The sequence below is a fragment of the Rhinatrema bivittatum genome, chromosome 2, assembly GCF_901001135.1.
Source record: "Rhinatrema bivittatum chromosome 2, aRhiBiv1.1, whole genome shotgun sequence".
Classification (NCBI taxonomy): domain Eukaryota; kingdom Metazoa; phylum Chordata; class Amphibia; order Gymnophiona; family Rhinatrematidae; genus Rhinatrema; species Rhinatrema bivittatum.
The window spans coordinates 660,508,131-660,533,172 of record NC_042616.1 but is presented as its reverse complement, the minus strand read 5'-3'; the positions used below and the strand labels follow the sequence as shown (position 1 = coordinate 660,533,172).

The 25,042-nt window shown below is 45.6% G+C and overlaps 1 protein-coding gene across 1 annotated transcript in view; it reads left to right on the top strand.

The window, feature by feature from the left end:
- Positions 1-25,042, top strand: part of CPA6 (carboxypeptidase A6) — a 313,862-nt gene that overhangs the window by 280,288 nt on the left and 8,532 nt on the right. The window contains exon 9 of the mRNA XM_029591435.1: positions 8,779-8,981. Within this exon, the coding sequence (XP_029447295.1) occupies positions 8,779-8,981 (203 nt within the window). The remainder of the gene's footprint in view (positions 1-8,778; positions 8,982-25,042) is intronic.

The window sequence follows — 25,042 nt, the reverse complement described above, 5'->3', positions numbered from 1 at the left end:
CCCAACCCGCTCAGATCCCGCCCCTATCCCACCCCTTTCACAGGGCCCAGCACTTCCGTGCATACCGGGAGATATGCACATGGCCAGGCCATTTTTAAAATGCGCTCAGTGCATGCTCGGCCACGTGCATATCTCCCAGTTTTTGCATGCCAGGATTTTAAAATTTAGCTGAAAGTCAATTTGACTAATACCAGATTATGGACTTCTCTTCCAGGAACTTGTCCAAACCTTTTTTAAACCAAGCTAAGCCAACTGCCTTAACCACATCCTCTGGCAACAAATCCAGAGCTTAATTATGCAATGAGTGAAAAATCATTTTCTCCGATTTGTTTAAATGTACTAATTGCTAACATCATGGAGTGCCCCCTAGTCCTTCTATTATCTGAACGTGTAAACAACTGATTCAGATTTATCCACTCTAGTCCTCTCATGATTTTGTAGACCTCCATCATATCCTGCCTCTGCCGTCTGATGAACAGCCCTAACCTCCTTTCCTCATAGGGGAACCATTCCATCCCCTTTATCATTTTGGTTGCCCTTTTCTGTGCCTTCATCAGTGCATCAATATCTTTTTTGACATGTGGTGACTAAAATTGAATACAATATTAAAACTGCAGTATCACCATAGAGCAATACAGAGGCATTATGACATTCTCTGTTTTATTTACCATTCCCTTCCTAATAATTCCTAATATTCTGTTTACTTTTTTGACTGCCACAGTACACTTAACTGATTTCAATGTATTTATTATGACACCTAGATCTTTTTCCTGGGTGGTAACTTCTAACATGAAACCTAATATCATGTAATTACAGCATATGTTATTTTTCCCTATATGTATCACTTCACACTTGTCTACATTAAATGTCATCTGACATTTAGATGCCCAGTCTTCCAGTCTTGCAAGATCCTCCTGCAATTTATCACTATCCGCTTATGATTTAAGTACTCTGAATAATTTTGTATCATCTGCAGATCTGATCACCTCACTCATCGTTCCCCTTTCCAGATCATTTAAAAATATATTAAAAACCACTGATCCAAGTACAGATCCTGAGGCACTCCACTGTTTACCTCTCTCTACTGAGAAAACTGACCATTTAAATCTACTTTCTATTTTTTAACCAATTTGCAATCCACAAAAGTACATCGCCTCCTATCCCATGACTTTTTACATTTTCTTAGAAGCTTCTCATGGGGGATTTTGTCAAACACCTTCTGAAAATCCAAATACATATCTACTGCTCACCATTATCCACAAGTTTATTAACCCTCCGAAACACACTAACGGGCCTTAGTCACAATTCACGAACTCTGGAACTAGGAACCTCTACGCAGCCAATATGTACAAACTACTAATTTGTAATCTTATTTTGTTCTTGGTTATTTGCCTCCTTCTATTTTTTTCCAGCTACCTATGCTTCCAAGTTTATCCACCTTGTTGATTGTAACTTTGCTCCTTTTGTTACATGATTGTTTATTGTTAAAGTTCTTACCCCGTTCTATGTGAACCGATGTGATATGGTTATTACCATGAAGGTCGGTATAGAAAAGTGTTAAATAAATACACAAACAAATAAATAAATAAATAACCCTGTCAAAAAAAGTAGCAGATTTGTGAGACAAGACTTCCTTTGGGTAAATCTATATTGGCTGTGTCCCACTAAACCTTGTCTAGCTATATGTTCTGTAATTTTATTCTTTAGAATAGTTTCCATGATTTTACCTGGCACTGAAGTCAGGCTCATCAGTCTCTAATTTCCTGGATCACCCCTGGAGCTCTTTTTACATATCGGGGTTACATTGGCCTCCTTCCAGTCTTCAGGTACTATGGACAATTTTAATGATAGATTCCAAATTACTAGTAATAGGTCAGAAATTTCATTTTTTAGTTCTTTCAGAACCCTGGGGATATCATGTGATCCAGATGATTTGATATTCTTCTTTTTATCAATCTGGCCTACTGCATCTTCCAGGTTCACCAAGATTTGGTTTAGTTTATCTGAATCATCACTCTTGAAAACCATGTCTGGAACGGGTATATCCCCCAACATCTTCATTTGTAAACCCCAAAGCAAAGAATTAAGTTAGTCTTTCCATGATGGCCTTATTTTCCCTAAGTGCCTCTTTAACCACTCAATCATCTAATAGTCCAGCCAACTCCCTCGCAGGCTTCCTGCTTCGAATATATATTAAAAAGTTTTATTATGAGTTTTTGCCTCTATGGCCAGCTTCTTTTCAAATTTTCTCTCAGCCTGTCTTATCAATATTTTACATTTAACTTGCCAATGCTTATGCTATTTCCTATTTTCTTCAGATGGATCCTTCTTCCAATTTTTAAAGGAAGGTTTTTTTTGTTAAAATAGCCTCATTCACTTTGCCTTTTAACCAAGCTGGCAAGAGGAAGCTATTTTGTGATAATTTTAGAACCATAATCATGGCACAACCTTATCATAGTTTAATGAATAGCAACTGAGTGATGAACAGTATAGTGATAATATGCATCTATAGTTTAGTTTTTGAATATTTAAATTTTTGATTTGGACTTTTTGACACATTTTATGGAAGTAAATACTTGCACGGTATGAACTGTAAACAAAAGCTGTTATGCTTTATATGAAAAAAAGAGCTTTATGGTAAATGGTTAAATTTAGGCCTTGGGTGCCTTTCATACTATAGCGGTGATTTTTCAAAGCCACTTTATGCTTATGACTGTTTGAAAATAGCCCTGGTGGGTATCTATGTAAAAGTACCTGATTACATGCAAACCTTTATGTGCACTCATGAAAGGCATTCCAGGGGAGGGGGCGGAGCTGGGGCAGGAATAGGACTTACATGCAGACTTGTGGACTTTCAAAAGTCTGCGCATTATGGGCTAGATTTTAAAAGCCCTGCGCGCGTAAATCCTGCCGGATTTATGTGCGCAGGGCACTCGTGCGCTAGCGCGCCTATTTTGCATAGGCCGCCGGCGCGCGCAAAGCCCTGGGATGCATGTAAGTCCCAGAGCTTCGTAAAAGGGGTGGGAGGGGGCGTGTCCGGGGTCAGGGGGCGGTCCGGGGCGGGTCCGGGGGCGTGGCGACGGTTCGAGGGCAGGCTGGGAGGGCGGTCCTGAGTCCCCCGGCACTGCGGCCTGTGCCAGGGGATGCCGAAGTGGCACACGCAAGTTACGCTTGCTTCAAGCAGGCGTAACTTGCCCAACAAAGGTAGGGGGGGATTTAGGTAGGGCTGGGGGGTGGGGTAGATAGGGGAAGGGAGGGGAAGGGAGGGGAAGGTGGGGGGACGCGGAAGGAAAATTCCCTCCGAGGCTGCTCCGATTTCGGAGCGGCCTCGGAAGGAACGGAGGCAGGCTGCGCGGCTCGGCACACGCAGGCTGCCGATTTTGCGCAGCCTTGCGTGCGCCGACCCCGGATTTTATAAGATACGCACAGCTACGCACATATCTTATAAAATCCGCTGTACTTTTGTTTGCGCACGTGTATGTTTTTAACATCTACCTCAGCGTTTAGATGCAGAGGGGATGTAATGGTAGCAGCAGATATAGGGCCTGATTTTTAAAAGCATTTACTTGAGTAAAACTGGGCTTTATTCGAGTAAATGCACTTTACTCGAGTAAGTGGGTTTTTGAAAATTGCTACAATATATGCCATTGAATTGTCCATAGGATTTACTCACATAAATGCACTTTACGTGAGTAAATAGCGTTTGAAAATTGCTACAATAGTAGTTACATGTATGCGCATAACTCCTTTTGAAAATGACCCCCATAATGTTTTGCGTATAATTTGGGTGCATACTAGTAAAGTCTGCATGTTACAGTCACGCAGAGTTCCAGATGTTCCAGAGGCAGCAAGCTAACAGTGTTCTGGCTGCACTTTTGTGATAGGCATGAAGATATTAGAGATGTGCATCATTTTTTGTGTTCGTGTCATTCTTTGTTTTTCGGCCGCCATGGAAAATGTCGGTTTTTTTTCGGTTCGGGTCTTTTTTTTCACGAAAAATCGATTTTTAGTTAGTGCGCACTAACTCCCCGTTAGTGCGCACTAATCGGAAAAACGAATTTTTGCGAAAAAACAGGAAAATCCTGATTTTTTTCGGGCTCCCTGAAACATGCCGAATTGGACAATTTCGTTGCAATTTTCCAATTCGGCAAAAATGAATGCACATCTCTAGAAGATATGTTGTGACTGCACAAACAGCAAGAAGCATTCCAATGAAACACAAGTTGGAATTCAGATCTCTCTGATCCATTGGCTGAAACTCCATAAGCCCAATGGGGCCAAAATAGATACCGTCTACCTTTAAATTCTTAAGGTGTAGCTATGAGCAGAGACTGATTTAGGATTTTGCTGCACCTAGGCACTTTTGGTGCTTTCACCCTCCACCTCCTGCTAGGCTCTGTTACAGGGTAGCAGAGGGCTATTCTTTGCTGAATGAGTTTCAGCAGACCTTAGACAGCCTGCTGCCCCTAAATGTTTGCCACCCTACTCAAAGGCATAAAAGGTGCCTATTGATAAATCCATGGCTGGATGTGAGTTGTTGAGACAAAATGAAGCTGTGAGTTGCTGGAGGACAATAGACTGCTGCCATCTAGTCTCTCCTCCACAAAGCTGCAGGCTTTTTACTGCTGTTTACCATTCCTATATGTGTGGCCATGACCCCTCCTGCTGATGCCTGGCCATCATGGATTAACTACAAGAGCTGGCCCATTGTGGGGGCGGATCACCACCAAAGGGGCAATCACAAATGGAGTCGGATTGTGTCTGTTTCCATATGAGAGGAAGAGAAAAGAAGATTTAGTTATTACCTTTTTATGATTAGCTATTTGCTATTGCATTTGATATATTATTGTCTATATTAGTTTTGACGTATAGGCCACTGTATTCAAAGTATATTTGTTAAAATTTATTTATTTATTTCCAGATTTATTAATCACCTCTTCCACAGAGGCTACAAAATGGTGTAGAAAACAAACATACATATCAGAAGACATAATTCATAACAGAACATTAGTTAAAAGCCTTAGGAAATTACTACATATTATATTGTTTTAAAAAATTGGAAAGATCATCCATTGTTCTAAAAGTGTAGGGCACAGAATTCCATAACAAAGGGACTAAGTATGGAAAAACCCTAATTTCACCCGCTACTAAATCAATATCCTCTGGAACCTTTAGAAGAATCTGCTGGGAGAAGCACAGGATCCTAGAGAGCTGGTTATAAGCAAACAAGATCAGAAAGACAGACAGGAGCAGAATTATGAAGAATATGATGTGGCACAAATACAGTAACAGTTTAAATTCTATCTGTTGTGCTATGGGCAGCCAGTGAAAGTCTTTGAGCATGGGCTGAATATGTTAATTAGATTTAGCCCTAGTGATTAAATGAGCTGCAGTGTTCGGTACAAGCTGAAGCCTATGTAGTTGGTGTTTGGGAAAGCACACAAGCAATAGATCTCAGTAACCAACATAATATTAGTACGCTTGACTCAGAGTGCATAAGTCTGACTCATCTAAATGTGATTACAAATAATGAATGTTCCAAAGCTGGAAGAAACCAGCCTTAACTGTAGTAGCAATATATTTTTGCATAATTAATTGCAGGTCTAGCCAAAGTTCTAAAATGTTGTTAGCCATGCTGGGTCCTTTGTTGGAGCAGAGCAACACATACATCAAATGTTTAATGTGGGGTGTTATAAAATTACCCTCTCTGAGCGTAAGTGGCGCATCCACATATTGTTTAAGATGCCAGTCTTTTTAGACTCTTGAGTTTATGCTGGCTGAATACTTTAATGCCTTTATAAAATTTATATTCATAGAAATTATCATAGTTTCCAGAAATTGCTACAAAACTCTTTGCACCTAAAAATGTTGCCATGACAAGTCCTTAGGGGGTCGATTTTAAAACCTGCACATGTACGCGCACATGGACGTGGCTATTTTATAACATACATTCATGGGCACAAACATGCGAGCCAGATTTTAATATCGGCGCGCATGTGCAGGTGGGTCGCAACTCGTGCGTACAGAGGAGCAATTTTGTAATGTACATACAGCGACGCAAGCAGGCCTTTGCCCAGTTCCCTTTTCTGTACCCCTACCAACTCTTCCTCCCTTTTCCCCTCTCCTCTCTGATCCCTAAACTAACCCTATCTATCCCGAATTTTTTTCTTTACTTACTTCTGCTCCAATAAGTATCTTCCACATGCCAGCCGGCTGCTGGTGCACACTTCCCCGGGACAGCATCTAATATCGCTGTCTCAGCCAGCCCCCGTCCCACCCCGGCCCTCCCCTTTTTGATCTGCTGACACTTCTGCGCATACTGGCAGTTACACGTGTGGTCAAGCCAGTTTTTTAAATGTGCTCGGCCCAGCCACGCGCGTATCTGCTTTTGAAAATTCGGGCATTAGAGAATAGGGCAAATAGCACTTTTAGGCACAACAACTATTATCACCCTATAATGAATATACCCCTTAGGACCTGCTTCATCAAAGTATTTTCCCATAAACACAGAGTGATGGAAAATTCTTAGAGATCAGTTCTCAAAAGGTTAACTGGCTAATTGTGGGAGTTAGCTGGTTACACCTAAGCCTGTTAAAAAATGTCCCCTCACCCCCTGACTACTAAATTTAAACCCCTAAAAATCGCAAGGCGATCTGATCTAGCTAGGCAAAAACAAAAGAGGCAACTCCTGGGAAATTATCAGGACAGGATTATAATTTGGTTAAGCAACTTCGGGCACACAAATAGCTTCCCTAAATCTAGCCAGGCAAATTTTGTCTGGCTAGGTGCAGATGAAGTTTCACCTTAAAACCTAGCTGTTTAAGTTCAGCTAAAGATAACCAGGTAATTGTAACTTTGCCTCTGGGTAGCTTGCTGAAAATCCATTAGCGAATCAGGTCCTTAGCTGTCATACTAGGGTTTATGATTGTAATAAATTGTTAACCTCATACCTCACAGGATACTTGTACTAGACGAGCAAAGTCCTTTCTATCTGGGTCTAATTCTGTATTATAATGCAGGCCTAAGTCAACTAATTATGCAGACTTCAAAAATTACTATATTACTTTTTTCTCTGCAAGCCAAATGACAAGAGTTGGTATTTAGGGGGTTTTCTTGTGTTCATTTATACAGATGTTTGCATTATATTTTTCCCCAGGTCCTAATGCTGGATGTGATATAATGCAGCTCCCAGTTGTAGCTTTTAGCCCTGGCAAATGAAATGTCATTGCAGATTTGTCTTGGCATACCATAAATACAGAGCAGACAGTGCTATAGGACTTTACATTTTCCCCTAGTGCTGATGGTAAAATCCAAGGTCATTTCTCACTGTTGCAAGTCTTCAGTGTTCAGAAATGCAACTGTGTCTGCACAAATCCAAGCAAGGCAATGTTAAAGGAAGGATCAGACACACCAAAAAGTGTAAATGAAGTAACGTAATGGCTAACACTCTGAAAGCTAACGAATGACCAATTGAAGAATGTGCTACTATACCTGAGAGAAATTCTTTACTGGCTTTTTTATGCATTCTCTGACATATGTTCACAACCCAAGGGAAGGAGGAGCGGTCCAATACTGTGAGCACAATGCCACCCTACTGGGATTCAGAGGAGCTTTACCTACCTGCATTTATGTTTAACTAACAGGAATTTGGTAATAATGTTAATACTAATATTAAATTCTTCTCTTAGAGGCTGCCACACCTTATGAAGCCATCTATCCCAGTGGATTCAGCAGTACATATCTCACTGAAACCTAAAATACTGAAGCACATTCGGATCTTAGATGTGAACTGCCCAGAACCTAACTGGAAGGCTGAATGGAATTAAGCCAACTTGTTTTGGCAGAATTCTGAATTTTGTCCTGTTTTCTGAGCTGGCTTTAAGATGTTTTAGTTAATTGAGTACTTATGCTGTCATTGCTTTGTGTGTATATTTCTTTCTTTTTTACAATATTTCAGATTTGAGTGTTTAATTATTATGCATCTTTTGTGATGTTATTATTTTGCTGTTACTTGCCTAGAGGGCCACTTGATTATGATTGTGAAGGTTATAAATGTAATTCAATAAATACATACGTTCATACATAAATGTCTGATATCAAAATTCAAATTTTTAATGCAAACTCCAAGGCTGTCGTGGCTAGGACGTGTCTTCCACCTACATCCCGCCCTGAGGAAGTGTCATGGATGGTATAAGGGATGCCTCCTCTTTCTCTTAAATGGAGGAATCCTCTCTCATGCACCATTTAGTCTGAGAATCAGCATGCTATAAGACCTGCCTCCTTAAAGGTGCAGGGGTGGGCGGGCAGGGATCCTACAGTGCTCCGAACGCCTTTCCCTATAACATTCATAGGCAGCTGCCTATACTTCCTAGTGAGAAATCTGGGCTTACTCCCACTGACATGGCGTGTCAGTGGGAGTAATCCCAATGACTACCAATGAGTACCAATGACTACCAATGACTACCTTTGAAATGCATTTCAAAGGTAGTCATTGGTAGTCATTACTTAATGATGCATCACAGTTTTAAGGAACAAAAGCTGTGACTGGGTTAATACCAAATATGCTGTATAAAGGATAACAGTAGTGCAGATAAACATGGGTAAGCCAAGCGATAGAACAATGATATCCAATAATACTCATCTCCCACACCCGGCACACAGTTGGCATTGTTGCTACTTTTCCCTGGGATACAGTGGTAACATCCATGGTAAAGTGATAAGCTCTCAACATAGCCCATGTGTACCACCTTCAACTTTCTTTTCTTTTTAAATTTTAAGATGAAGGCGCTTCTTTGCACCCCTGTGATGACACCTACTGTGGACTTTTCCCCGAGTCAGAGCCTGAAGTAAAAGCTGCAGCTCACTTCCTCCGCAAACACAAGAAACAAATCAAAGCCTACCTGTCCTTTCATGCCTACGCTCAGATGTTGCTATATCCGTACTCCTACAAATATGCAGCAATTCCAAATTTTGATTGCGTGGTAAGTTGTTAAGAGAGTGCAGTTCACCGCGGGGAATTATTTTCCTGTGAGACCGAAAAACCCAACGTATGTTTCCTATATAACAACATCTCAGATCTGTCACATTTTTACACTTTATATGGCATTGGGGCAGATTAAAAGAAATCACCACCCTCTGTGGTATTTCACAGGTACACATGGCAAATATTTGTTCTCATTCTTAGCAAGCAAAACATTTCTGTATGCATTTCTTTAAGCAGCTGCCTGCAGTTGCCCTGTCTCCCCAGGAAATGGCCATTTTTAGGCAAGACTCACAAATTACATCACAGACAGTGCTGGATTAGTTCATAGTATGTGATATCATTATGATGCATAATCGCCATGAAACAGGCAGCTGCAATGTTGTGGATGTCATTTGTGATTCTCTTATGATCATGGCTGTTCCCAAGGAAGTCAGGAAACTGCAGAGTAGCAGCGGCAAGAAATTTAACGGGAAAGTCTTACACACAACTATTTATATCCACCCAAATTGTGTACTTTCAAACTTTATGAAAAAATGGGCCAATAGCATCACTACAATGAAAATGAAAAAGAAAATACCAGTGAAGTGTAATCCCAATTTGGGAAAGCTGGATATTTTACTGAAAGGGGAAATGAATTTCTCCTTCAAGGCCTTGAGTGGCAGGATGATACCGCAGATCTTTTACCTGGGAGAGGTGGAATTTGTTGATACTATGAGTGATGGTGCCAATAGAAGTGCAGGAGACTCAGATGGCATGTCCAAAACAATAATCTTTACTATAGATGACTCTGAATAGTTATTGGCCCAGATCTCAGTCTTTCCTCTTATCTGTGCAAGGGTTTCTTTCTACCAGAGCAAGGGAAATACCTTCCAGGGCTTGGACAAATGAGATTCCCAAATGGATAGGGGTATTCTTGTTTGAGCAGAAAAAAACCCTCCATGCTGTCCGAAAAAAGGATGACACAATCTCTGCACCCAATTTTCTCTTTCTTACAGGATAAGCAGGATGGTAGTCCTCAAATGTGGGTGACATCATCAGGATGGAGCCCAATCACGGAACACTTTTGTCAAATTTTCTAGAACTTTGACTGGCACCCCTGAGCATGCCCAGTATGGCACCAACCCTGCATCCAACAGGGGTCCCACCCTCAGTCTCTTTTTTTCCACGCAGCAGTAGCCCCGCAGATGCTGGAGCTCTGTGAGTTTACCTCACAACTTTTCCTCACAGAACTCAAACTTAAAATTAGACAAATTTTTCCCTATCCAGGGGTCTGCCATCAACCACCGTCGAAGCCGGTAAGTTTATTTCTGTCGTTTTCCGGTTGGTTCCCAGAAGTTTTCCTCAACGGTATCCGACAGTCACCGACCGCGCGACTGTTTTTCTTTTTCAAACATCATGTCCACCGGGTTCCGCAAATGCCCCGAGTGCCCAAGAACCATGTCCATCACAGACCCGCATGACGTGTGCATTCTGTGCTTAGGACCCATTCATGTGCAACAGTGTACAAGCTGTTCACAAATGACTCCAAAAGGCTGCAGGGCCCGCTTGGAGAAGATGGAACTCCTTTTTAAGGTATCTCCATCGACTTTGTCAAAACCGACATCAAGTCAAAATCTATCCTCGAAAACTCTGTCGCCACTGAAGCCTAAATGGCAAAAATCTACCAATGATGTCACTTTGCCTTCCTCTTCCCGGTCCAAAAGCATCGACATCCTCTTCCTCGATGCCAGAAAAAGAGCGGACTGATCATCGAGAGAAGCATCAACACAGTCATCGACGAAGTGTCTCCTCCGATGTTGGAACCAGAAAGACATCGACATCGACGGAGCCACTGACCAAAAAGCCCTGAGGAGATGAGGCCCTATCCTCGTCTGGACTCGGGGCACCGAGGTGTTCCCCACCGATATCGGTGCCGGGATCCGGGACTCCACGGCCACTGGTGGAGCATCCGGCTACGCCTTCCGAGCCTCCACCCCTGATTGCTGTGCCTCCCATGCCAGCTTCTCATGCAGAATTGGACAGGATTGTCCAAGAGGTGGTGCTTCAAGCTTTACGATCATTCCAGACTCCACCGGCACCGACACCGGTCCCCATGCCGATGCCCAATCTCATGCCGGTGATGTTGGCTCCTCCTGGATAGACTGGACTTGTTAATCAGTGCTCTTCCTTTGACACCACTTCCAACCATGCCATCGGCTCCTACAAAGCCACCGACCCCGATGCCGATACCATTATCCTCGGATGAGGAATCGAATCGGCTGATGCCTGAACAGATGCCGGGACCATTGGGTTCCGCACCATCTCACCGTCCTTCGAAAACACCAATGCCATCGATGCCTTCACCATCCTCGGTGCCTCCATCAATGCCACCTAGATTTCCATCAGTGCCTCCTCTAGATCCGGCTGGATTTCAACCTCTACATCAACCTTTATTATTTTTTCTCATACCTAAAGATTAATATACGAGAGTACAGTATATTTCATATATGGATATTCTATTAGTCATATAAATGGAATTTCCAATCCACGATCCAGATAGCGTATATTATTTGAATCATGTAACCGAAAATTTATTGGCACCTACTAGCTAATTTATAATCCAAACCAGACTTATTTATGTGCCTATCTGTAAACCGTTGTGATGGTATACCACTAAACGACGGTATAGAAAAGTTTTTAAATAAAATAAAAATAAAACTTCCAGGTCCTGGAGGTACTGGTGACCAACCATATAATCCATGGGGGGTTGATACCACAGACTCTGATGATTCAGGTGATCTTCCTTCAGAACCTTCATCCCCAGATGAACATCGACGTTCCCCACCTGAGGACTTGACATTTGCAAATTTTATAAAGGAAATGTCTGAGACAATTCCTTTTAATTTGCAAACAGAAGAGGATTCCAGGCATAAAATGCTTGAAGTGTTGCAATTTGTAGATGCACCCAAGGAGGTTATGGCTGTTCCTATTCATGAAGTGCTGATGGACTTACTACACTGTAAATGGGAACATCCTGGCTCAGTTCCTCCTGTAAATAGGAAAGCTGATGCCATATATCTTGTACAATCAGCCCTCAGTTTCCAGAAAACACAACTTCCCCACCAGTCTGTGTTGTGGAGTCGGCCCAAAAGAAATCTAAAAAATCCAGACCCCCATTCCTCAGCACCTCCAGGTAAGGAACAAAAATCATTATACGCCTTTGGACAAAGAGTCTTCCATGGGTCAATGCTTATAGCATGCATTGCAGCATATCAATTATATATGACCCAATACTCCAGAAACCTCTGGAAGAGGGTGCAGGAGTATTCCGAATCTCTACCTGATGAATACTAGGAAGGACTTAATAACACCCTCCTCAAGGGTCTAGATGCTGGCAAGCAAGAGATAAGAGCAGTATATGACATCTTCGACACCGCCTCTAGGGTTTCCGCAGCAGGTATAAGTGCACGGCATTGGGCATGGCTTAAGTCCTCTGACTTACGACAAGAGTCCAAGATCGACTAGCCAGGTGGGCGCCCACCTCAGCACCAGTGATCATCAAACGGTATGGTTTAATATCACAAAAAAGATATGGAAAAGAAGCACAAAGACCCAAGTTTTGCAGTTCAAAAACACGGACTTTGATGAAATGGGGAAGAACCTGGAGGAAGAACTAAAAGGCTGGGAGAACGAGAGAGATGTGGATCAACAGTGGACCAATCTAAAAGGAGCAATTACCAAGGCAACTAATCTATATGTTAGAAAAGTAAAGAAAAGCAAAAGAAAAATGAAACCTATCTGGTTCTCAAAGGAGGTGGCTGACAAAATAAAGGCTAAAAGAACAGAGTTCAAGACATATAAAAGATCCCAGAGGGAGGAGCACAAAGAAGAATATCTGGTAGAACTGAGAGAGATGAAGAAATTAATCAAGACAGCAAAAAGTCAAGTGGAAGAGAGGATTGCCAAGGAGGTAAAGAGAGGTGACAAAACATTTTTCAGATACATCAGTGAAACGAGAAAAGTTCAAAGTGTATAGTGAAATTGAAAGGTGGAAAGGATCAATGTGTGGAGAGAGACGAAGAAATGGCAGAAATATTAAACTAATACTTCAGTCCTGTGTTCACTAAAGAGGACCTTGGAGAAGGACCGTCGCTAGTTAATAAGAAACTGGAGGGGAGTGGAGTAGATGTAACTCCATTTACAGTAGAAAATGTATGGGAAGAGCTGGAGAAACTGAAAGTGGACAAAGCCATGGGGCCTGATGAAGTTCATCCCAGGATACTGAGGGAGCTCAGAGATGTGCTGGCGAGTCCTCTGTGTTACCTGTTCAACAGATCCCTAGAAACGGGAGTGATGCCAAGTGATTGGAGAAGAGCGGTGGTGGTCCCACTTCACAAGAGTGGGAACAGAGAAGAGGCTGGTAACTACAGACCATTTAATCCTAGTTCCGTGTCCTGCTTGTTCCTGTATTCGTCTGTCTGTCTACCCAGGTAGTACCCTCGGACTGTCTTACTGGTACTAACCTCAGCTTGCTCCTGACTTGCCTGCCTGCCTGCCACCTGCCTCAAAGACCTCAGCTTGCTCCTGACTTGCCTGCCTGCATGCCGCCTGTCTCAAGACCTCAGCCTGCCTTGACCTCATCTGACCTCCAGTACCTGACCCCTGCTTCACTGACCATTCCTTGGACTGACCTCATGATCTTGACCTTTGCCTGCCTGACTTTGTCACCAGATTCTGGCTCTGTTCCTCACCTTGTCATCACCAACTCTGTTCTGGTTCTCTTTGTTCCAACCAGCAGCCACCTTTGAACCCAATCACGCTCCCCCTGTCTCTAAGGGCACACCGGTCTTTCATTCTCTTAGGAGACCCTGCGAGGCCCACCTAAGTCCAAGCGGCCCGGGTCCCTACGGGCTCCTCCCGGGGGGACCTCGGGCTTCCAGTGATGAAGCTCTTCCCAGCCTCTGTCTCCTCCAGTGCTCCGCTCCCTGGGGGCAGCTACCTCCTGTTCCCTTTCAGGAGGCTTTCCATCTCTGCCCCAGGACAAGGGTCCACCCCCGAGCGCAACATCTTCTCCATTAAATCTTCTCCATTTCTTCTGTCTATGATGGGGGTTCGTATATTACACCAATATAAATAGATGTTCCATTCCCTCTTTCCAGATTGATCCAGAGTTCCGCCTCCTTACCTCATAAGCCCTGCAGTTCTGTTCCTTTAATAATATTTTGTTATATGTAGTATCATACCTCCTCCCTTGATTCCTACCACATTCTTCCTGAATAGATTGTAGCCTGGTATAACTATATCCTAAGTCATGGTTTTAGATGACAGTCACAACATCCAAGTCAGCTTCTTCCAGGACTGCCTCTAGATCCGGGATTTTATTTCCCATACTATGAGAATTAGTGTATATAGCTTTCCAGATGTTGCTCTTTTCCCAAATTTTTATACACATATTTGTTTTGCTTATGTTAGGTTTTTATTCACCCATCCCCAATGATCCTAATTTAAAGCCCTCCTCAATAGGTTTGCCAGTCTGTGTTGGAAGACACTGCACCCCTTCATTGACAGAGATGGACCCCATCTCTGCTCAGCCCTCCTTGAAACATCATGTCATATTCCAAGAAGCTGAAATGCTCTTGTCAACACCATCTAAGTAGCCATTCATTCATCTCCAGAATGCAAGCTTCCCTGATGGGTCTTTGACTGGAAGAATGCAGAAGAATACCACCTTTGCACCTATCTGCTTTACCTTTTCTCCCAGAGACATTGTCATTTCTGATACGATCTGTTTGGTACCTAGCATCCAGCAGACAACACATCTCCTGGGATAATATATCTGGTTGGCAGATAGATCCCTCTGTGCTCCTCAGAAGTGAGCCACCAACCACCATTACCCTCTTCCTTCTGGGTCAGTGGTTATTAAGCCTGTGCTTTGTGGTTTGCATGTTTTGATTCCCCCTCATCTTTTCCTCCTCTGCTTCCAGGGCTGCATACTGCTACTTCAGCTTGAGGTAAATTTGAGTCATGGTGCCAAGTCTAGTCGATATAATAATCTGTGTCCAGCTGTCATCTTGTGATCCAGTTTCATCTTCCCCTCTACTTGAGTTTTCCATCCTTGACGCCTTGATAAGCATTTCATTGATGCAGTCCTCATTTTCCAGATGCTTTTTAGTCTTGCCATCTCCTCTCAGAATTCCACCTCATGTTTCCTGAAGGAGTTGATCTGTAGACATCTCTCACATTAAACTGGTTCCTCATTGTGGATCAGGGCATCTGTCTGAACAGCAGTAGAAGTGGTAACAGCAGTGACAGTTTTGGTGATATGATGTTTCCCAATCATCCTTCAGTTGTTGGAAGCTTCTGGTACCTGTTGAAAGAAATGAATAGGATCTACCAAAGTCACTGCCTTTCCCTTAACTGTCTTGCAAATAAAATTAGGTAACCTGTGGAATTTAACTTCCACCTGCACATTCAAAAATCCCTGTTTGTTGTCTTGCTTGTTTGCTTATTTGTTGCTTAGAAGTATGAAGTATCTTATCTTATTCTTCCAGACTACAATATGTTGTTACGGTCCCCGGCCATGCCCCGGGACCTTCACTCACCGCGCGGCCCGGTCCGGCTGTGGGAACTCCTCCTCTTCGGCCACTCAGGCCCGAAACGCTGCCTACCACGGCGTTCTCCCTGTGAGGGAGATGCCATCGACGATCCATGGCTGGCCCCGCCCCCTAGGCGTGCACGCGCCGGGGCTTCAGATTTAAAGGGGCCAGCACGGGAAACTAAGGGACAGCCTTCCCATGATGTCAGACGCTGTCAGGTTATTTAAACCCGGCAGTCATAGCTATGCCTCTCCTTGCAACGAGGTTCTCTCTCTTCTGAGAGCTTCCAGTTGCTGTTCCCTTCTCCAGGTTACTGACTTCGGACTTCTGGCTTCCAACCCAGCTTCGTCATTGACTTTGATTCCATCTTCCGCCCGTGGTTTTGGCTTCGGACTTCGGACTTCTGGCTTCTGACCCGGCTTTGTCCATCGACTCTGACCAGCTTCTTCCGCCTCCACAGGTATCTGGTTCTTGCTGGCCTAGAGGATTCTCCTAAGTCCCAGCGGCTCGGGCTCTCACAGGCTCCTCCCGGGGGAGCCGCGGGCTTCCAAGGGTGAAGACTCTTCTAGTCTCCTGGGCCCTACCATCCTCATCTTCCATCCCTTCGGCTGCTTCCTGGATCCTTGGTCGCATAGGGTCCCACATAAGTCCAAGAGGTCCAGGTCCCTACAGGCTCCTCCTGGGGGGACCTCGGACTTCCAGTGGTGAAGCCTTCTTCGGAGCCTCTCGTCAGTGCCACCTCCCGGCTGCGATGCTCATTGTGGGTCCCCACAATGCAACACCTGCAGTCTTATCCGGCCCAAGGGTCCACGATCCTAACAGTTTGCAAGGCCATGGACCCGGCGGACCCAGGTATTGCACAGAGGCTGCAACAGCAGCAAACCTGCCTCGACTCACTGATGGCAACAGTGCAGAGGTTAGCTGACCGTGTTGACGGAGCCACCGCTTCCAGTTCCCCGGTACCAGATGCCAGCACCCTCGCGGTGTTCAGGGGACGTGAAGTTATGTTAAGGATTCTTGAACCAATGCTATATTCATTTCAATCTACTACCAGTTCAGTTTCCCACGGACCGGATCAAGACAAGCTACATTATCTCCCTGTTGGATGGGAGACCCTTGGCATGGGCCTCTTCGCTGTGGGAGCATCAGGACTCCCGCCCAGCCAGCTTGGTACGATTCGTCACCTCCTTTCGACGGATCTTCAATGAGTCCTCCCGCAGACCTACAGCCGCATCCGAACTGCTCCAGCTGCGTCAGGGTAACCGGCCATTGGCTGAACACGCTATGGAGTTTCAGACTCTTGCTGCCGAATTGAACTGGGGAAGTGATATCCTGCACGGCATCTTTTTGGAAAGTCTCTCCCCAAGACTTCAGGATGAGTTGGCGGCCAGGGATCTCCCAGATGACTTGAATGATCTTATCGATCTGGCGGGCCATGTGGACCATCGTATCCAACGCCGGTTCCGGGAAAGGAAGCCTGCTCAGAGATCCGGGAGCTCTGGAACCATACCTTCTCGAAACGGGCACTCCCCTTCTGCCTCTCTGGGGGCTCAAGATGCAGAACCCATGCAGGTGGGCAGGGGTCCTATTTCTCAAGAGGAGAGGAGAAGACATCGGTCCCAGGGCCTGTGCCTGTATTGCGGTGGCAAGGGACATTTCCTTGCCCACTGTAGCGAGTGTCCGGGAAACGCCCAGACCTAGGGACAGTCGGGGAGCTAACCCTAGGTCACACCACTTCTGCCTCCCCGTGTACCATTCCGGTGACCTTACTCCTTCCCGAAGGGAGGTTCGATACGCTAGCCCTGATTGACTCCGGAGCTGGGGGAAACTTCATTCTCAAGGACTTAGTCCAGCAACTCCAGATTGGGGTTCAACACCAAAGACACCCCCCCCCCCCTCCGTGTGTCTTCTATGCAGGGTAAACTTCTTCCAGGGACCATCTCTACTCGTACCAAGCCTCTCACGCTACGCACTGGTATCCTGCATGTGGAGGAAATTTCGTTCCTCATCTTGGAAAGGTCCATGTATCCGGTCATCTTGGGGCTACCTTGGCTGCGGAAGCACTCTCCAGTAATCTCCTGGGATACCCTCCAGGTGGCATCCTGGGGGCCCTCGTGCTTCGACTCCTGTTTGACCGTTGTTCCTCGACCACCAGTACCTCTCCTGACGACTTCTTTGGCACTGCGCCTCACTACCAAGACTACCTCAATGTATTCTCTAAGGAGAAAGCCAAGATCCTCCCAGAGCACCGCCCTTTCGACTGTGCGATCAACTTGCTTCCGGGTACCATGCTGCCATGAGGACGGGTGTACCCGTTGTCACTCCCAGAGATGCAGGCCATGTCTGCATACATCCGGGAGAACCTGGACCGAGGGTTCATTCGACCATCCACGTCCCCGGCTGGAGCGGGGTTCTTCTTCGTAGCTAAGAAGGACGGGTCCCTCCGACCCTGCGTAGATTACCGTGGCCTGAACAGCATTACCCGGCGTGACCGGTACCCTTTGCCCTTGATTCCGGAACTTCTGGACAGACTTCAGGGGGCCAAGGTTTTCACAAAATTGGATCTCCATGGGGCGAATAACCTAGTGAGGATTCGGCCAGGCAAGGAATGGAAAACCGCATTTAACACAAGGGATGGCCAGTACAAATACCTGGTCATGCCCTTCGGTCTCTGCAATGCCCCGGCGGTTTTTCAGAACCTCATGAACGAGGTTCTAAGGGAGATGCTACATACCTCGGTAATTGTTTACCTTGAGGATGTGCTAATATTCCAAGGACTTGGAGATGCACCGCCACGATGTCCGTCGAGAACTACAGAAACTGCGAGATAATCAAGAATTTGAGAAATGCCAATTTGAGCAAGAATCACTGCCCTTCCTTGGGTATATTGTATCCGCCACGGGGTTCCATATGGATCCAGAGAAGGTCGCCGCCATCAAGAATTGGCCTCAGCCGTGGGAGTCAAAACGCTTCAGCGGTTCCTCGGGTTTGCCAATTTCTACCGGCAATTTATCCCACACTATTCCCAGATGGTGGCCCCGCTGACGGCCCTCACCAGAAAGGGGGCCGACTCTAGGAACTGGCCGGCGACTGCCCTATAAGCCTTTCAGGAACTGAAGAACGCTTTCCTCCAAGACACATGCCTCCGGCACCCAGACCTTCAATGCCAGTTCATCGTGGAGGTCGACGCCTCCAACATGGCCGTCGGGGCCATCCTAAGCCAATTGTCTAATGGAGGTAAACCCCTGCCGTGCTCCTATTTTTCACGCAAATTCTCACCCGCAGAGAGGAACTACGGCATAGGGGTTAAAGAGTTGTTGGCCATCAAATTAGCATTCAAAGAATGGCACCAGTGATTGGAAGGGGCCCAGCAACCAGTGATCGTGTATACGGACCACAAGAACTTAGAATACCTATGCTGCGCCCAGCGCCTTAACCCCCGGCAAGCCCGGTGGTCTTTCTTCTTTAGCCGCTTCGACTTCCTTCTCCGCTACCGGCCATCAGACAAGAACATCCGGGCGGACGCCCTTTCCCGTACAGCGGAAACTGAGGACACCCCTAATCCACCACAGTACATCCTTGACCCGGCCAAAGTGCTCCTCGCAGCCTCCGACGTGGTTCCGATGAGGAAGACAGTGGTGCCACTCTGACTTCGAAAAAAGGTCCTCTCTTGGGCCCATGACTCCCTGACCGCTGGTCACCCGGGAGTAGCTAGAACCCTCTGAGTTCTACTGGTGGCCTCAGTTTAAGAAGGATGTCCATCTCTATGTCAGCTCCTGCCCAACCTGTGCCCAACAGAAGACTCCCACTGGCTGACCCTGGGATCTTCTTCAGCCTCTGCCTGTCCCCACTGAACCGTGGACCCACTTATCCACGGATTTTATCGTAGATTTACCCGCTTCAGAAGAGAAAACAGTGATCTGGGTTACGATCGACAGGTTCTCTAAGATGGCTCACTTTGTGCCCCTCGCTAAACTGCCCTCAGCACCTGAACTGGCGAGCCTGTTTACTCATCATATCTTTCGCCTTCATGGACTCCCTCTACACATTGCCGCAGACAGGGGCTCCCAATTCACGGCGAAGTATTGGAGGGCACTCTGTAAAAAGTTTGGGGTCCAGCTAGACTTCACGACCGCCTTCCATCCCCAAGCTAACGGCCAAGTGGAACGCACGAACCGGACACTGAAGACGTTCCTCCAGTCCTTCGTAGGAGACCTGCAAAATGATTGGGTGGCCCTACTCCCATGGGCGGAGTTCTCTTACAACCACCACAAGCATTCCGCCACCGGTAGGTCTCCCTTCTACATGGTATATGGGAAACGTCTTCGACCTCCTTTACCATTGCCGTTGGAATTGCTGTCTCCAGCCGTACAGATTACGGCCTGACAGTTGCACCACGTCTGAAAATCTACTCGGGAGAAACTTCTGCGCACTGCAGTTATTGCGAAAATATTTACGGACCGCCTGCGACGGCCAGCCCCGGCATTTCTTCCCGGGGAGAAGGTGTGGCTAAGCACCAAACACCTCCGCTTGTGGCTTGCTTCGATGCGTCTGGCTCCAAAGTTCATTGGCCCGTTCGCTATCAAGGAAAGGGTAGGGACAGTTTCCTACCACCTCCGTCTCCCGCCCATGCTCAGGGTACACAACGTCTTCCACGTTTCCCTGTTGAAGCCATTGGTTCTCTCTCCTTCCATAGGAGGTCACCTGCACCAGCCACTCCTGAGGCACAAGAAGATACTGTCTATTAGGTTAAAGAGGTACTGGACGTGCGGTTTCGCCTTAGATGCTGGGAGTACCTCCTCTTGTGGGAAGGCTACGGGCCCGAAGAGAATTCCTGGGAGCCAGCCGCCAACATCTTGGACAAGGGCCTTCTCCACCAGTTTCATGAGGAACATCCAGGTAAACCCAGGCCTCCAGGAAGGGGCGTAGGAGGGAGGGTACTGTTACAGTCCTCGGCCATGCCCTGGGACCTTCACTCACCGCATGTCCCGGTCCGGCCGCAGGAACGCCTCCTCTTCGGCCACCTAGGCCCGAAACGCGGCCTTCCACGGCATTCTCCCTGCGAGGGAGATGCCGACGACGATCCACAGCTAGCCCCGCCCCCTAGGCGCGCGCACGCTGGAGCTTCAAATTTAAAGGGGCCAGCGCAGGAAACTAAGGGACAGCGTCCCCCTGACGTCAGACGCTGCCGGGTTATTTAAACCCGGCAGTCACAGCTATGCCTCGCCTTGCAACGAGGTTCCCTCTCTTCTGAGAGCTTCCAGTTGCTGTTCCCTTTTCCAGGTTCCTGACTTCAGACTTCTGGCTTCCGACCCGGCTTCGTCGTTGACTCTGATTCCAGCTTCCGCCCCTGGATTTGGCTTCGGACTTTTGACTTCTGGCTTCTGACCCGGCTTCGTCCATCGACTCTGACTTCAGCTTCTTCCGCCTCCACAGGTATCCGGTTCTTGCTGACCCAGAGGATTCTCCTAAGTCCTAGCAGCTCAGGTTCTCATGGGCTCCTCCTGGGGGAGCTGCAGGCTTCTGAGGGTGAAGACTCTTCTAGCCTCCTGGGCCCTGCCTTCCTCACCTTCCATCCCTTCGGCCACTTCCTAGATCCTTGGTTGCATAGGGTCCCACCTAAGTCCAAGAGGTCGGGTTCCTACGGGCTCCTTCTGGGGGGACCTCGGACTTCCAGTGGTGAAGCCTTCTTCGGAGCCTCTCGTCAGCGCCGCCTCCCGGCTGCAAGGCTAACTGTGGGTCCCCACAGTGCAACACCTGCAGTCTCAGCCGGCCCAAGAGTCCACGATCCTAACATATGTATTTATAAATCTATGAGTTGGTACTTTAGTATAGCTCTCTTTGTAAACTCTTGTTACCGAGGGTGTAAAAGTAAACCAGAAAAACTAGATATTTTTACCACAAAGATAAAGTATGATGCTCCAATCAAGCTCACAAGAAATGTACTTAATTTGTTTTATTTGCAGATGACACAAAATGACCTAAATAACTTGCTGTCCTTTCCTTGCTTGGTACAAAGCAGTATTTTCTCCAGTTGAGGACTAGTAATGTATCCTAATCTACGGTCTTAATCTGTTTATCCATGATCTTTAATAGACCTACTATTTCTTATAATTTTAGTCAAGGTTAATTTCATACTTATTTGTCTAAGGTCACTAATAGATATAGTTATACACAATTTTCCATAACTCCTATTTAAGTTATAAAATGTGTTTTTGTATCTATGAAGTATATATTCTTTAAAGAATCATGTTGCCTTGCCTACTATAGATTATACCAACTAAAAATATTTACCTGAAGCATTTATTATGGTATTACTAATTAAGCTCCCCCTGAATTTTACATTTCATAAATAACTAATTTATCTAAATTACTTCCTTGTGTTTCCCTACCAACCAATGTCAAATTATTCTGTGTAGTCCATCCCCCAATTAGTGGATTAGTGTATAAATTTAGAATGGAAGGTAGGGGTGGGGAAACCAACCTCTTTCCCTTCTACTCTTCCTTTCTAAATCTAAGCAGTAACAATATTCAACAAATGAAAAAGCCATGCAAAATATACTTTTTCCAAAAATAAACAAAACAGTCTAACCACTGTGAGCAAAACAGAATGGATTAAACCTCCATAATTTTCCATGTGTACCTAGGAAGAAGAAGGGAAGTCTCAATCCTATAGGGGTGTGCATCCGTTTTCCACGTATTTGTAATCCGCAACTTATTTTTTGCAATCTGTTGAATACGTGGGGAGGCGAAACGCATTGCGACTCCCCACGTATTCAACAGATATCCGTTGTATTCGGCCTCCTAAATAAACATTTAAACCCCCCCACCCTCCTGACCCCCCCAAGACTTACCAAAACTCCCTGGTGGTCCAGCGGGGACTCAGGAAGCCATCCCTGCACTCGTTTGCGGTTTCCTCATGGCGCCGATAGCCTGTGTCACAGGGGCTGCCGTTGCCATTGGTCAGCCCCTGTCACATGGTCACCGGCGCCATCTTGTGCTCCTACCACGTGACAGGTAGGTCATGTGGCAGGAGGTCGCTCCGGGACCCTCGTGGGACCCAACCGGAACTTTTGGCCAGCTTGGGGGGGGCCTCCGGGCGGCGATCGGCGCCATTTTGAGTATTGGGATCGGACGGACGGCGTGAAAGGAGGTCGCTCCCGGACCCCCGCTGGACTTTTGGCAAGTCTTATGGGGGTCAGGACGCCCCCCCAAGCTGGCCAAAAGTTCCGGTTGGGTCCAACGAGGGTCCCGGAGCGACCTCCTGCCACATGACCTACCTGTCACGTGGTAGGAGCACAAGATGGCGCCGGTGACCATGTGACAGGGGCTGACCAATGGCAACGGCAGCCCCTGTGACACAGGCTATCGGTGCCGTGAGGAAACCGCAAACGAGTGCAGGGATGGCTTCCTGACTCCCCGCTGGACCACCAGGGAGTTTTGGTAAGTCTTGGGGAGGTCAGGAGGGTGGGGGGTTGTAGTTAATTTAGTAGTAACGTATTTACAGATCGACAACTTATTGAATTCTCCATACGTTCGCATGGAACGGAATTGACCCCCCACGAATACGGATCGCGTACGCAACGAAAACATTTTGCCTGCACATCTCTACAATCCTATGAGCCAAGCAACATAGTCATATTGTATGCCCTAATGTACAGGACTTCCTCTGGGAACATTTTTCAGATTAATGAGGTTTCATTCAGTTGAAATTGATCAGACTAGATTTTAACAATAGACTTTTTCAATAATTTCTACACCTAATAAAGTTATACGTTGGATTCTTTATGGTGATTTTATGTTTTTTTTCCTCCCTACAACATACGTGCTTCATACTGTTTTCCTTGTTTGCAACTCCAAACAACCAATAGATTAATTTTCTGTTGGTAAAGACATGATGATATCCTATTATTTGGAAACCCTAAAATAAAAAAAAGAAATTTAGCTCTGCAGTGAAAGATTAATAATGGAGATACAAATTAGTACTGCATAATCATGTAGTGTTCAACTTTTATTGCTAAAGTAACCCCAGAGCCAACAAATAGTGTCTATAAAAAATATTTGCAGGATCCATGAACACAATGTGCGTCACAATACTCCCATTATAATTAGCATAGTGCACTGAAGCATCCCTACATGAATCTTTACAGCGTACTAGCACCAAAGAAGGAAACTAACAACCTACACTCTGTGCTATTCATTTAATACCATTTTGATTAATTAACCTCAAATAATCTTTATGGGGTGCTTAGCTTGGCTACCACATAGCTAATCAAGACTGAACAGCCAAAACAGACTTCAGCAGTGTGGTCTGTTCCCTGCTACTTCAACATGCCAATGTACTGTGCTGCCAGTAACGGTTTCAATTAGTTGCTAAATTATTCAGAGATACTGCTTTGAAACTGGAGAGTCTATTGTTAGCAACATGCATATTCTGTCTTGTTTTGTAGGTGCAATACCTTTATTAATACCCACTAAATAGATATATTTATCTCTAAGGTAGATTATTTATAAGCTTAAAGGCTAAGGTATATACATAAAAATATTGCACTGATAAACAGAAGCAGATGCAAAAGAATATGGGTAGGTATTAGAGTACTGGAGAAGCTAGATGAAAGGGAAAGCAGAGTGAATAGGGATTAGGACAGAAATTTGAAGGGGGCTGGCCCAGTGGCCATATGGAAGATCCTCAGTTTAATCCCCATGTCAGGTCTTCCGCTTCCCAGGTCAGCTGGGGCTTGGGATACTGCAGAGATAGCACCCAAGCTCCCGGGAGAGGGGGGCACTAAGGATGACACCCGGTGATGGCATTCAGAGCCCATGATTACAGAGTTCCAAAAGAACTGGTGCATGGCTCCCAGCTGGAGATCATCACTGCAATCACTAATCGGGAGGGGGAGAAGGAGAGAAATGATAAATCACTGGGTAGCTGCAGGTGAAGGCTCACAGCTCAACTTCCCAACCCTGGTTTCAACTGAACTAGAAGCCCAAAGGAGCAGGAAGAAAACAGACAGGTCATAAAAATAAAGTTGAAGAACATTTTCATCTCATCTTTTGCCATCTCACTAAAGCTCTTATTTTCCTTTTGTGTCTCTTTTATTTCCTACTCTCTCCTTTCACACATTCTTTTCCATTGCCCTTTTTGTCCTGTTTCATTTCCCAAAAATATATACTTTACACACATAACCATTCTTCCTCTTGTGTCATTCTTTATTTTGTCTTGTAATCTGCCATAATGCATTCATCCAGCAACAAAATAAATCTGTATTTAAGAGATTATGATATTGCTGTGTCTAAATATGCTGCTTCATGGTTTGAAATCGTTTGTTCAGCTCACTAGCCCCAATAGACTCTTTGTACCTCTGTCCCTGCTAACTTACTCTATGCATCTTGAGGCTCTTCATTGCCTAGTGATAAGGCATTCATTCTTCTACATGCACTCACGCATTTACTCATCCACACTGTCTATCCCACATTCCTACAA